The 13,856-nt window shown below is 50.9% G+C and overlaps 3 protein-coding genes across 3 annotated transcripts; 2 read left to right on the top strand and 1 right to left on the bottom strand.

Moving 5' to 3' along the window:
• Nucleotides 1–125: 125 nt before the first annotated feature.
• PtA15_2A384 (uncharacterized protein) lies at nt 126–585 on the bottom strand (the record flags this gene model as incomplete). The annotated part of the gene is made up of 3 exons (XM_053166400.1): nt 126–179; nt 279–353; nt 427–585. 3 exons carry the CDS (start codon nt 583–585, stop codon nt 126–128), a joined length of 288 nt encoding a protein of 95 aa, XP_053017626.1.
• A 117-nt stretch (nt 586–702) lies between these two features.
• PtA15_2A385 (uncharacterized protein) lies at nt 703–9,042 on the top strand (the record flags this gene model as incomplete). Its single annotated transcript, XM_053166401.1, has 16 exons — nt 703–771; nt 862–948; nt 1,081–1,935; nt 2,000–2,540; nt 2,632–3,126; nt 3,204–6,003; nt 6,070–6,179; nt 6,249–6,337; nt 6,401–6,494; nt 6,575–6,814; nt 6,900–7,480; nt 7,556–7,816; nt 7,910–8,304; nt 8,399–8,563; nt 8,664–8,851; nt 8,957–9,042. 16 exons carry the CDS (start codon nt 703–705, stop codon nt 9,040–9,042), a joined length of 7,056 nt encoding a protein of 2,351 aa, XP_053017627.1.
• Nucleotides 9,043–10,014: 972 nt separating this feature from the next.
• PtA15_2A386 (uncharacterized protein) lies at nt 10,015–11,534 on the top strand (the record flags this gene model as incomplete). The annotated part of the gene is made up of 6 exons (XM_053166402.1): nt 10,015–10,086; nt 10,165–10,266; nt 10,365–10,389; nt 10,500–10,784; nt 10,880–11,348; nt 11,447–11,534. 6 exons carry the CDS (start codon nt 10,015–10,017, stop codon nt 11,532–11,534), a joined length of 1,041 nt encoding a protein of 346 aa, XP_053017628.1.
• Between the last annotated feature and the right edge of the window lie 2,322 nt (nt 11,535–13,856).

Genomic DNA, 13,856 nt, shown 5'->3' on the forward strand with positions numbered 1-13,856 from the left:
AAATAGGTTTTGCCCTCTTTTCTCGATAACAATATCAGAGAGCCGAGAACGGCCCTCCCCTATTTAACGATCTTGAATGGGAAAACCACGCAGAACAAAGCATGGGATGGGGTGATTGTGTGTGTTCAGGTGGGATTGGGATCGACGGATGGATCGGCGGCGCGCTCGGCCAGCTCCTCCTGTCCAAGGCGAGACAGAAAAAAAAGCGCAAAGGGGGACTAATCCATCAGTGTTTTGGGGCAGGAAAGTGGGAGGGGGGGGGAGTGAGGAGTGCGCACTTTGGTCAGGAACCTTCCCCGGGGTCCTCGCGGTCTCCGGACGGCATGTTTGTGGCGCGATTCGTGGAGATAAGGCTATGGTGGGAAAGGAACGAGGATGAGAGGCGGTGAGAAGGGGATGAGGGATTGTGGAGGGAGAAGGACGGACCTGACGTTCGCGGGACAAGCGGCCCATTTCCTCGAGTCTGGCGCGGGCGAGCCGACGCTTGATGATGCGCTCGTACTGCTTCGGGTTCACGAACACCGGGCGCTCGGTGTTGTTGAGGCCGCGGACCGGCAGCCCGGCGACGCCCGGCTTGTCGCGCATGACGAGCTCGGACGAGGAGGGTGGAGGAGTCTGGGCGGCCGCCGGGGACGGGGGGGCCCCAGCTGGCCCTGCCTCTTCTTCTTCTTCTGCTTCCTCCTTCGGGTCGAGCTCGAATGGATGGCCTCCCGTTGGACTGTCGGGATCCGCCACCAGCGCCTCGTCCTCGGACTCGATCTTCACAAGCTCGTCCTCTGCGATCCTGCGGATCTGCCACTCCTCGTCTTCTTCTTCTTTTGCGCATTGGTGCTCGTCGTCGATGTCTTCGTCTTCAGCGAGAGTGTGAGCGCGTTCGGAGTGGCTGAGGGGGATGAAGGGGGTATGGGTGCCGCGCATCGCGGCCTGGACGGCGGCTTTGCGTTCCTCGTCGACATCCTCGTCGTCCTCCTCGTCATCGTCGTCCTCCTCGTCCTCGTCCTCGTCGTGGTGGTCGTCGGAGGGGAGATAGCCGAAGGGGGTGGGGTATGGACGGGCGCTGGGGGCGGGGGCCGGGTGGAGGAAGTCGTCGAAGCCGAGGATCGGGTGCTCGTCCCGTGCGCGCCCGTGTTCGGCCGCCGACTGCAGATGGCTCAGCAGCTCCTCCAGCTCCGAGTTCTCCCCTCCGCCGCCGGTCCATCCCCGCGAGTAGTCGCTGCTCATCTCCCTCGACTCGTTCCGCGTCCAACGGCTCGCACCCGTTCCTTGCCGGTACCGAGCACAGTTTCCGTGTATCTTCTCGCGAGTCCAATGGCCTTCGCGTGCTGGGGCGAGATGCGGTGTGGGAGCATCTCGAAAGTACAACGCAGCCGGCCAGTGTTAAAGGACACGCCGAGGGGCACGCCTCGGGGATCCGAGCATGAGCTCTGGGCTGCCCTCATCCCCCGCCCCGACCCCCGGGATACACTCGGCCCGGAAGCCCTCCAGCCATCAGCAACATCGATTCGCCACCCAGCCCGGCATTGCACATATCTTCTCGCTCGAATCGCACAAGCAGCACGTCGAATGTCGCGTCAATCGCCCCCAGCCACCCGTCGGAGGAACAAACAAGCCCTGCCTCTGGGCGAGCAGATCAACTTGGCCATGAAAAACGTCAACATCTCACTCTCCAAGCTTTCCACGATCCGGCAGACCGGCTGGAAGGCCCCATCCATCCTCGCTGACCCGGGAAGCACGACCTCGAAAAAACCTGCAAGGGAGCCAAGCAGCATTGCGCCCGATTGCACGCTGGAAGAAGCTCTCGACGCAATCCTCCAAGGCCACACGGCCACTCAGAACTTACGAAGCTTGATCTCAAACAGTGCTTTTAGCAAGAAATCTTACGACGTCGAGCGGGCGGGACTGGCTCTAGTAAACCACGCCATTGAGCTTAAATTGGTACGCGCCAGATAACCTTGCGTGCTTCAGACCAGGGCAGGTTACTGAAATTTTTCTATTTTAGTACAACTCAGCCCTTCGCCTGCTCGCAGTTGCACACGCCTCTCTGCAGGCCCTGATATCCCGCTTAACCCCAGCTCTTCCCCCCACGGCCACGCCCAAACCTATCGATCCGTCGCCCATCGCCTCTACATCCTGGCAATCCTATTCGAAAGTCATGTCTTTTCTCACCCCCAACAACCACGACGAAGAATCTACACCGCATCTGATTAGCGCGGCCGTGCTGGTCCTCACGGCTGTAGCTCAAGGCTTTCAAGCTTTCCTGAACGGGAACATTGGTACAGTCGCATCGGTCTCACGTGGTTCAGCTAGACAAGCCCCGCCCACAGCTCCTGCCGAAAGTACCCAAACCGCTCAAATCCGTGCTGATTGCTGCCTCTGTGCCCTGGAGTCTTGCAATGCTCTGTTCAAATGGATCGTATCACTACTTGGCGACCACCTTAGCTCTCCTCCAGATGAACTCGTTATCAAGAAGATATTAGGCGCTGTACAAGCTTGTTATTCAGCGACAGTCAAGGCTTGCTCATCGTGGGAAGATTTATTGGGTATGCCCCTTGATGCCATCAGTCGAGCTCGGTCTTAAAAGGCTTGTCTTCGAGGATACTCACCCGATCTGCTTTCGATCTATCTGATCAGAACCTCGGCTATTATTCAAATTGCGGAAATCTGCCGTCTTACTATTGCTGGCCTGCCAGATCCGCTTGAAAGAACTCGCGCCTGCCGGCACCTCCATGGAACAAGCTCGCAGAACTCTGTTGCTGTACGCCCGATCAAGTCCACACCAACTCTCAGACGTGGTTTCCGAGGCAAGGACTTTTTTCACGCAAATCGTTCAGATTGTTCAAAGTAAAGAAACACCCGATGCGAATTGTGCCACTCGAAACGCAGGCTGGAGAAGTCTATGCGAGGCGGTGATCGGTTTAGCTCGTAAGATTGGTGATGTTGAACTAGTCAATCAAGCCAGTACATTTTTGTACTCGACATCTGAGACTACCTATGACCAATCCAGGGTCACCCCTGATGGGCAACCGTCAAAGGAAGGCAGCGCGTCCGATAAACATGTTGGCTTACTACTACTCAAGATTACTGCCACCAGCACCGCACTTGATCTATATTTGAAGACTGCAGAAGGTATGACGGTAATTCTCCTTACGCTTACGCGCCAATCCATCAGATCACTGACATCATTAATGTTATTGGAACCCCAGACAAGGAAACCGCGAACCAACTGGAAAAATCAACGCTCACACTCGCCGCCTTGGGCCACCAACGCGCTACGATGTCAACAGAGCAGCATCAAAAAATGAACATTTTCATTGACAAATTACGGCGAGCATGCGCGCGGGCGCTCAGAAAAGCTACGGCTAATGACGGATCACCTCCTACAAGCGACGTTTACACAGCGTGCGCTAGAGTTTCCCAAGCCATCATCGATTTATGGCTCAAAGATATTGAACGGCCAGCCGACAAGCCCGTTTTGGATCCTGCGATTCTCTCGATGATGATAACCGGCACGGCGGAAACTTTGATTGCCTTGGCTGAAAGCTCGTTTCAACTAAACTCGCCCGATTCGCATCACAAAGCTTTGAAACACTTGAGCCAATGTGCACCGTTGCTGCAGTTGTTGCCTGAGCCTGATGTATCGGTGATCAGATGTCTTACCTCGACATATTATAACACCGGTGTAGCATTGTATCAGGCCGACAAGCTAGCAATGGCAATCAATTTTGTCAGACCGTCGTGCGAGCTTCCTAGCAGATTCTTCAAAATCCTTCAAACCGACGCGGTTCCACCAACATGGAGCCATTATGATGATGCGAATGGAGAGCTTGAAGTTCTGAAAAGACAGTTGCTCAAGCGCTGGGAACTTCTCGCTATATGCTACCTCCAGATAGATAAATCACAATCCTACCAAGCCTACGTCTCGGCCGTTGCATCTCATTCCGAAGTAGACTTCAGGACTCTTGGAAAGATAGCTGATGATGGTTCCGGCCCCCAGTGCGCAGTTGATGCACTGCCAGGTCTGTGTAAACTAGTGCAGCGAGTAACGTGGTTGGCCGCTTGCGACATGCTTCTACCAATGTCCAAATGTAGTCTTCTCGAAAGCTTGGCACCGAATCAACTATCAAGTTCAGAAATCGGGGCGATTTTAGAGCTCCAGCTACAGTATCTCTACCAAAACACTCGCAAGAGCGAATGTCGTTTGGCTCTCAAAGCAATCTTGGATGACTGTTCCCAGATTTATCAACCCGCGGCCCATCCTTTTCGGAGGGCCAGAACGCTGATCCGGCTGATGGAATGGCACGTCAGCATGAGCACAGAATCCAAGTCCGGTTCCACTTTCCAAATCTTGAAGCAACTATTGGCCGAAGTCTCAGACCTACTCGATACGTCCAACTCGGGCCTCGATGATTGCTTCAAGCCTTACGCTCAACAATTTCACGCTCTGGCTTACATGTGGCTGGCAGTATGTTCCCAGTCGAGAAATTTACAGAAAGAATTCTTGGATGCTACCGAGTCTGCCATAAGCGCGTTGGAGAAGGTCCCATTGCCTCCGACACCCGTTAAGCTCGGGCCCACCTTAAAGAAAGAGCCCGCCCCCAAATCAAAACCTCGAGCAACCATCAAAGCCACGGCTCAACCCCGGACGCGTGCTGCAGTGGCCAAGCCGAATCAGGGCACCAACCTTCTAGCTACGCCGCCAAGCAAACGGATTGATCGGACTGATTCGATGAGGACTCCTGAACAACAGGGCGCCTCAAAGTCAACAAGAACACTGTTCCAATCAAACAAGAACAACGTCATTTCCACAAATGGTGCTATGGACGCTCTTCATCTTGACGATCGCGAACGTCTCGTTCAACATCTCATGCTCTTCACACACATTCTTGGCGCACACGGCCTGGTTTCTCAAAAGCTGCGACTGCTGCGGTTCTTGCAGGACTTAAGTTCAGCGCGGACTTCAGTGTCAGATAGCAAGCACTCTGAAGGTCGAATCGCGACTATGATCGAACTAGCTTCAACCTATCTGCACTGTGAAGAGTATTCCAGTGCTAGCACGCTACTGACCGATGCCGAGCGCTTCATACAGTCCTTGCCGACTCACACATTCCCGGGAGCTCTAGCTAGCGAGAGCCTCATCTCATTGCTTTACTCCAGGTGCTTTTCCGAAGCGGATGACCTCGAAAGTGCAGACTCGGTGTTCATCTCTGCGGGCGAAAAATGGGCATTGGCCGTCGAGGAGGAGGAGTACACCACCCGGAATGCAGATATCTCTCCAGCGCAAAAAGTGATCAAACGGACCAAATTCTTGCGGACGATCGCCCTCGCGTCGTTTACTTACTCTCATATCCAAGAAAAGCAGGGCGACTTGGCTCTCGCCATCGAGTTCGCCACCCGCGCTGTTCGTTTGCTGCACCGGGCTTCATCCAACATTCTTCGGATATCGAATCCCCCCCAAACAACCGTATCCAATGCGCCAACCAAGCCCATCCACGATGTGTTCAGCAGCAATACAAAGGCTGAAGACTGTGCTCCTCTGCCCGAAATAGCTAGTGAGGTGAACCCCCACTCCTTTACTGTTGACAGCCATCCAGTCGGCGAGATCACCTGGCAAGTTGCTGCCATGATCCCTGTAGCTTTGAGTAGGGTTATCGGTCTATACATCAACAGAGGCTCGCCTAGGATGGCTGAAGCATATCTGAACCAGTTTTCTACCGTTGCTGGCCAGATCGGATCTCACCGGCTGAAAATCAGCGCCACCGTGATCAGAGCCAACATCTTGACACTCAAACGACAGTTCGATGCGGCCCACAATGCCCTTCAAGATGCTTCTTCGATGATGGAAGATCGGCGCACCTTTGAGCTCGCCGAAATTTACATGCTCAAGTGCCAGATCTCTTATCAGCTAAAATCCTTTAACGAAGCCAAGGCCAATTGCACTGAGTTGGCACGTGTGCTACAGGACCTGGATGGTAACCATTGCGGTTCAGCTCATAGACCGACAAGGTATGTGCTCTCCATTTTCCTTTCAATCTGGAAGTTTGGCTGCATCCTAAAGCAAGCTCTCGTCAGTCCGCTCAACTCGTCGAGGATGTCTACTCAATCGTCAAGAGGCTTGCTTCTTGCCCCGACCGCGCCCGCTCAATCTTTGTTAATAGCAGCCCAGACAAATCGCATTCAAGGTGTGTTCTCACAATTCTCGCGCAAAGAGAAAGAATGCCCGAGAAACTTATCCTATTGCTCTTCCCTAGTGCTCGTCGCGCGCGCAATGCGCCGACCTGAGCAGGTTTCCCAGCCTCTTCGACTGCTTTCCAAGATGCCGTACAAGATCCGCGAAAAGGTATGATGCTTTCTCATGTTCACTCTCCGAGATTTTGTGTTAAAGTTGATGATCCTCGTGCAGGTTTTCGAAACAACCTTGTTAGCAATGCTTGGGTTGGATGACGTTCTTCAAAACTTCAGGGTGGATCCATTACTAGCAGTTTTATCCGAAGCCAGTAAGACACTTCACATGTTATTGGGTTCCTCTCTTCGTTTTGCCAATTCGCGTATATTCATCCCTGGACCTCTGCATCAGTGATTGTGATCCCTTCGCTGGAACGTCATCCGGATCAGTCGAAGAATTTCCAGGATCAGTTTCCTCAGCTTTCGCGATCCTTGAAAACAATGGAAGAAGTCTTGACTAAGCGGACGTTAGGATGCGCCGACATTCCCAATTTATACGAGACCGTTCACGTCTTGATTACCCTCAAGTTCATCAATAGCATTCTGCAACGAGAACGCAAAAACGTAGCTGGCGAAGTCGCAGCTCTCCTGGGTAGGTTACAAAATCCACCTCGAAGCAACCACCTGCTTGCTTTTTTTTTGAGCTAATTCATTCATTCGTGGCCTTCTGTATGTAGATTTTGTTTGCAGTCTGACTATACGACGGGAGATGATCGAATGCGTTCGAGCTAAATCCCGTGTCGTCGGACCTGGTGATGATACCAGTTGGCCATCGGAAGTAAAGGCCAAGCAATCGTTATCATCCGGAGATGAACTACCGATTGCCTCGATCTCGGGAGCCGGTTCAAGACGATGGGAACACGTGGCCTGCCATCACAGGAATGACATCATATCGCCTGCTAAATATCGGCCCCTACCAGCTCTCCCTGCTGGATGGCATGTTGTGTCAATACATTTAGCCTTCGATCAAGACAGTCTATTCCTTATCCAGCATAACCAGACATGTGATCCTTTGGGCGTCAAACTACCTCTGGATCGGTTCAATCGGAGAGAAGGGGGAGACGAGCTGTTCACTTTGAAGGTGGCGCTAGAAGAACTGCAAGCCATCGTTAGCAAGAGCAATGCCGCGACCCAACGCGCCCGACACGTCACTGGTCGTCAGGACAAGATCTCGTGGTGGCAAGAACGCAAGGATTTAGACATCAGGATGCGGAACCTTATCGAAAGAATTGAGAACGATTGGCTCGGAGCTTGTAAAGTACGTTCAGATCAAGCCCCTTCTCTCCCATCCCCCATTATCTGTTAGCTCATGGCCAATGTTTGATGTGTACAGGGACTATTGCGTCCGAGTAATAAGGTGAATGATATGGCTACCCTGCAAGCAGCTTTGGAGAACATCTTCCGACATCATCTGATTTGTTCCCAAGACAAAACGGTCTACAACCGCCCGCTGGATGAACACATCGTCAATTGCTTCATATCTTTGCCCATCAACTGTCGGGATGAAGACTTGGAGGATCTTATTCAATTCGTGGTTGATTCCTATCAAATTCACGAAGCTCCTGTCGTTGGAGACGAAGTGGATGTAGACCAAGTAAGTTATTTGTTGCCATTTTTTTGGACATTCATACTTTTTCAATTGCAAATTGTCTGATCTCAAAAACCTCGAACCCCTTTTATGGTGTAGGTTGTTTGTGAACTGCGAAACCTTCAAAAGGAGTTTTTGGTCGGTTATTCTGAAGAAGAATGTTCACCACAACATCTGTTCCTGATATTGGACAAAAACCTGCACGGCTTTCCGTGGGAAGTCCTGCCGATTCTGACGGGCCATTCAGTCAGCAGGATTCCCTCGTTAAGTTTCCTGCGCGATCGCCTTGGCGATGAACAGGCAAACGACTTGGCCCCCTTGTCGATAGACCCAACTCGCACGTCGTACATCTTGAACCCTAGCGGTGATTTGACCAGCACTCAACTCAAGTTCGAAGGGTGGTTGGAAAGCCAACCGAGCTGGAACGGAATCAAAGGCCGGTCACCGAGTAGCGAAGAGGTCAAGCAGGCTCTGCTTTCATCCAATTTGATGCTGTACGTCCGAATCAAACCGCCCCTACTCGTTATCGCCGTCATCACCTTCCGTCTCTCAGACGCCTGGCTAACCCCGCCCATTTGTACCTTGTAGTTATTTCGGACATGGCGGAGCAGAGCAATATATTCGCTCTCAAACTATCAAGCAACTCCCCCGTTGTGCAGTCGCGATGTTGTGGGGTTGCTCGTCGGGAATGCTGCATGATCAAGGTGATTTTGATCCTACCGGAACGCCGTACGCCTACATGCTAGCCGGATGGTAAGAGACTTGTTTCCATAGACTATTCGGAAGGGTAGCGTCCCCACGTAGATGGCTTGCTTCATAGCCCCGATTGACCTTCATTTCCTCTTTTGATCAGCCCCGCATTGCTAGCAAATTTGTGGGACGTGACGGATAAGGACATCGACAAATTGGCTCTCGATCTGTTCAAGAAAACCGGCCTCGAATCCGACGATCAGGATCGTGGAAGATCTTCATCCTCATCAATGACTCTGACTGGTGCGCTGGCCTCGGCAAGATCGAGTTGTCAACTCAAGTATCTCAACGGTATGTGTCTCTTTCTTGAGCCAATATAAGACCCATACCCTCGGAGAGGTTCGAGTCCCAAGGTAAACTCATCTGTGGTTTGTTGTGTCCTCGTTTACCATACAGGTGCTGCGCCTATCGTTTACGGCATCCCAGTCAAGTTCGAAGTCAGGCGAGGAACAGCCCATCAAAAGCCGTCTATGAGCCCCTAAATTCAGTTCACATGCCGTAATTTCTGCACTTGATTATAATGTTCTTTTTTGACCCATCTCTGCCCACTACATACATAGCACTTGATTGTATTCTGTGCATACGCTACTCTGTCATACCCCTCACTACTAACATCTACTTGTCCATTATCATACTTGCAACGAAGGTTCGACGGTATATAGAGCGCAAAGCCCACTCCTCTGAAACTTGAAATCTAATGCAGCTTGTACACCCATTCACTGGCTTTTTCTTGAATATAATTGTACAACACTGCACACCCCGCAAAAGATGAGCAGATCAAAAGGATGATAATCGATTATGATGCTGCAAGAACATGCAGCGATCGCAGTCTTACGATGGATTGGCACCACCCCGGGGTGAATCGTCTTACCAATGCACACAGATGGACGTTCAACATGAGTTTTGGGCAAAGTTCAACTTATCTGATAGGCGGGTCATGATCTTGACGGCACCTTGTCAGGTGTTCATTATGAGCAATTTTTTTGGTACATTGATGATAGGTTTCACTGATTCGGAAACCTCCAATCAGGCATAGCTTTCCAAAAACATGAAATGTTGCTCACAGCAGCCATAAACTTACCTCTTTTCACAGGTGGTTTTGGCCTAAGAGGGAAAGTGCGTCAATGAATCGGATCCGCGCGGCTCTATCTTTTGTGCGGGCCCTATTTGAGGCTCAGAGGGCCCCAAATATGGAGCCCGCGGTGGAGAACATCGGTGCATGACTCCGGGGGTACGGGATCGGGGCTTCGGGACAGCTTTTATCCCCCGTACCGAACCCCGGGCCACAAACACCCTCAGCCTGACTTCGGTGGAGTTCGGTGCTTTGCACATTTGTCTTTCCCATCGTCTCCGCCAGCCTCCGCCCGCATCACGATTCACAGCAACCGCTTGCTACATACCTCGAGCCTAACCACCCCATCATACTATCTGGCCGATCCTCTCTCCTGACCGAAATGGCAACCATCGCATTCCCCTCCCGCAATCCTCAGGCTCCTAAGGAAGCAGCAGCCTTCCGACAAGATCTGGTGTGTTCTTCGTTCCCGTCTCAACCGAACCTTACCCGTCTCCTCCTAATCGGCTCTCTGGAAAACCTCGCTCCGTAGAACGTTCGTCTCATCTGCCCTGATTGCAAATGTGCAAGATTGGTCGAAGAGTTTTCATCTGGGGATCTTGTCTGTGGTAGCTGTGGTTTAGTCGTTGGTGATGTGAGATACTTGAGCTTCTCTCTTTCAATTTGAAATCACGCTAAAAAAACCTTGTTGCTCACCGCTGCTGTTTTTTTTTTTTTTTTTCCGTTGCTCAGCGTATCGTCGACACTCGCTCTGAATGTTTGCTGCCGACTCATTACATAGTTGACCTCCTCACTCTGACGGTTTCACCTGGCCGCTTCGAATCAAATCTCGGTAGCTGACTTGACTCAGTACCTTTTCTATCTCAGGGCGAACATTCGCAGGTGACGAAGGTGACGACCCCTCTCGTGTCGGTGGCCCAAGCAACCCACTTTTGAACGGCGTCGAGACCTTTGAAACCGTCATCTCCTTCAAGGATGGCAATACTGGTGTGGCCCGTGACCTCAATCGTGCGGCTACCCGCGCTGCGGCCAAGAGTGGAGAAAAAAGCATTGCCGCCGCTTTCGTTTCGATCCAAGACATGTGTGACACCATCAGTCTCCCACGAACAGTGACAGACATTGCAAAGCAATTGTACAGAAGGGCGGATGAAGGTAAACCCCAAACATACTTACCTTCTCCCGGGCTGGAAAGTATTTGTGTGAATCAGGCTTAAGATTCTGTTATCCGTTTCCCGGATACTGAATAGAGAAACTGCTCAGGGGTAAACAAGCCGATGCAATCATCGCCGCTTGCATCTTCATCGCTTGTCGGCAATCAAAGGTCGGGAGATCGTTCAAAGAGGTCGTTGCGCTTACCCGCGTGCCCAAGAAGCAAATCGGCCAATGTTTCAAGGCTCTTTCCGCTGCGTTCGAGACCTCCGCGGTTGGCGGTGGCGGTGCCTTGAATACAGCCACAGGCGAATCCAGCGGTGCAGGAGCTGAAGATCTCATGGCTCGTTTCTGCAGTCATCTTGGGCTTCCGTTCTACGTTCAAAGCGGCGCCAAGAGGATCGCAATCCTGCAGCGAGACATGGGTATCCTTGCTGGTCGAAGCCCTATCAGCGTAGCAAGCGCTTGCATTTACTTCGCCAGTCATCTGTACGGCTGCCCCAAGAGTGTGAAGGATATCGCTGGTGTCGCTGGCGTCAGCGAAGTCACGATCAAGATCGCGTACAAGCAAGTTCACCAACTCCTCCTCTCACACTCACATCCATGCCTAACTACGCCATGATGATTGATGTGAAACTTCCTTCATTTTGCTATGTGCTTAATAGGCTTTTACATTCCAAGTCTAAGGAGATTGCTGGCACCGAAGCCACTACCAATGAAGCCGCGTCAATCAATCGACTGCCTAAACCTTGAACTGGTCCCATCTTCTTTGCCAGAGCCTTGGGCCCTGTTTGGCAATCGTCCAATGCACACATCCATCAAGTCACCTTCACGGGAATTTGGCATGCAGCCGCTGTTTTCTTTCCTTTTGCTACTAAACACACAACACTTTGCAGTTTTTCTTTGTTGTTCTAACACTTGTGTATCTACATAGTCTACTTGGCTGCTTCTTCAACCACCCACTGCAATATCTACTCAACCATTGCTCATTTTTAATTTGCTGAGCTCCCACACCCCGACTTGGAAGTCAATAGCTAATTATCAAGTACCTTCCTCATGCATACGAAGGGCCGGTGGGAAGTAGGCCGGGTCGTCGGTGAGGATTTCCATCGGGTTATCAAGGTCTTAAGAAAGAGCATGCGAAATGAGCCAAGGCGACTCATGGGTGGCGGTGCACCCGGAGTGGCTGGAACCCCGGGGCACCCGGCCATGGTCTGGTCTGAAGGACGACCGGCACCGAGTGGTTGACAAGCAACTCTTCTCACCAAGGACGTTGGTCTGGTGCAATATCTGGTTCGTATTCAATCCGGGTGTCCCTTTCTGATGAATAAATACCATCTTCTTCTGAGCTATAAATAAGTAGATCGCATTACCCAACTAATGCTGGTCGTGCTCGGGAGAGATACATACACGTTTTTGAGATTTGGACTTGTTAGTCGTCTCCTCACCTATTGCCAAGAATGCAGATTTTCTTACTACACCACGGGTGCATAAATTTTCAAGTTTGCCGTCAAACAGCCCCAGGCCAAATGTCAACATCAATGGGCCGCAGCTACGGCAAATATTGGTCCCAATGAGCCCGGACAGAATATTAGCACTGTTCACGTAAGCTAAACATCAGCAAGATTGAAATAAAGTTTATCCCATTGTGCCAGCCAATTTGGCTGGGAAAGTATGCTGATGTATATCTCTCACATGGTCATAGATTTCTTACGTGAACAGTGCTATTGGTGTCCCGCGACGGGGCAATGCTAGTCTTCCCCACAACACACCTCAAAGCACCGTCCGGAAAAATTTGCTGTTGCCAAGCCGGAAATTTCACCACGTCCCAACGGTGTTGCCAGAAAGCGCCCCCACACTGTCCACCATGACAAGCCCCGTGCTGCACCGGGCAAGAGGACCGGCATAACACGTATTACGGTAACCCCCAACCAGTGCATGTTGGTGTAGCTTTATGGTAACACATATGTTGTAATGTAATATTGAAATGCACAAAAAGCAACTAATCAAAACTTTCCGAGTCCATGGGACCCACACTGGGTTCAAACTCTTTGTCCTTGTTGTCAAGCGCTCCTCCTGCCCGGACCCAGGTATTGAACTTACAGTAGTTGTCCGGGGTCCTTTCCATTTTTAAGCTTTGTTACTCTTACCAGTTGTGCCGCAGTTGTTCCGAAACCTAGTTGATCCTTTAAATGTCCGCTCCAATTATGTATCGGCTCTTTTCCTTAATCAACTTATAGCTCTCAACAACTACAACACTAACACTCATTGCTACAATCAGGTCTGTTACTCATTAGGATATCTCACTTCATTGTATCCCTTTTCTTAACAACTCTTCTCATTGTTTAGGTTAGTGTATCATCGGTGCTCAAGTCGTATCAAGTGTAGATACTTATATTGCTACCTCCTAAAAGGTGTGTAAGAGTAATGCAATCAACTTATAGCTCTCAACAACTACAACACTAACACTCATTGCTACAATCAGGTTAGTGTATCGTTGGTGCTCAAGTTGTATCAAGTGTAGATACTTATATTGCTACCTTCTAAAAGGTTAGTGTATCGTCGGTGCTCAAGTTGTATCAAGTGTAGAGACTTATATCGCTACCTTCTAAAAGTCTGAGTTCATTACCAGGCGGCAAGCCCACCCTCCAACCCCGGCATGAAATCTTGGATGTCTTCCTCCCCACTCAATCTCACGAGTTCCTGATTCCTGGGCAACTCGCCAGAATTAACCACAAATCTTTTTGTATCTTTATGTACCACGGTGGTGTGGTTTTCTTTGGATTCCTGTTGCTCAACACAAACACGCCCGGTGGCTGACACCTCACACCCTCCAGTGTGACAGTTATGCTGCACATTGAGGGTGGACACTGTTGAAACTTGCCTTGACTTGTGACATTTTCATTCAGTCCGTGCTCTCATTCTGTGCAGTCTGCGCCGCATCAAGTACCGTCATCTTTGACTCATCAACCAAAACCTAATCTTCAAAATTCTACTCTTCTCTTGCTTCTCCAGATCGCGGGAGATCATCAACATTGAATCGACTCTTCCGCTCATTGGTCCGCTCTTACACTC

Source organism: Puccinia triticina, chromosome 2A, assembly GCF_026914185.1.
Source record: "Puccinia triticina chromosome 2A, complete sequence".
Lineage (NCBI taxonomy): Eukaryota > Fungi > Basidiomycota > Pucciniomycetes > Pucciniales > Pucciniaceae > Puccinia > Puccinia triticina.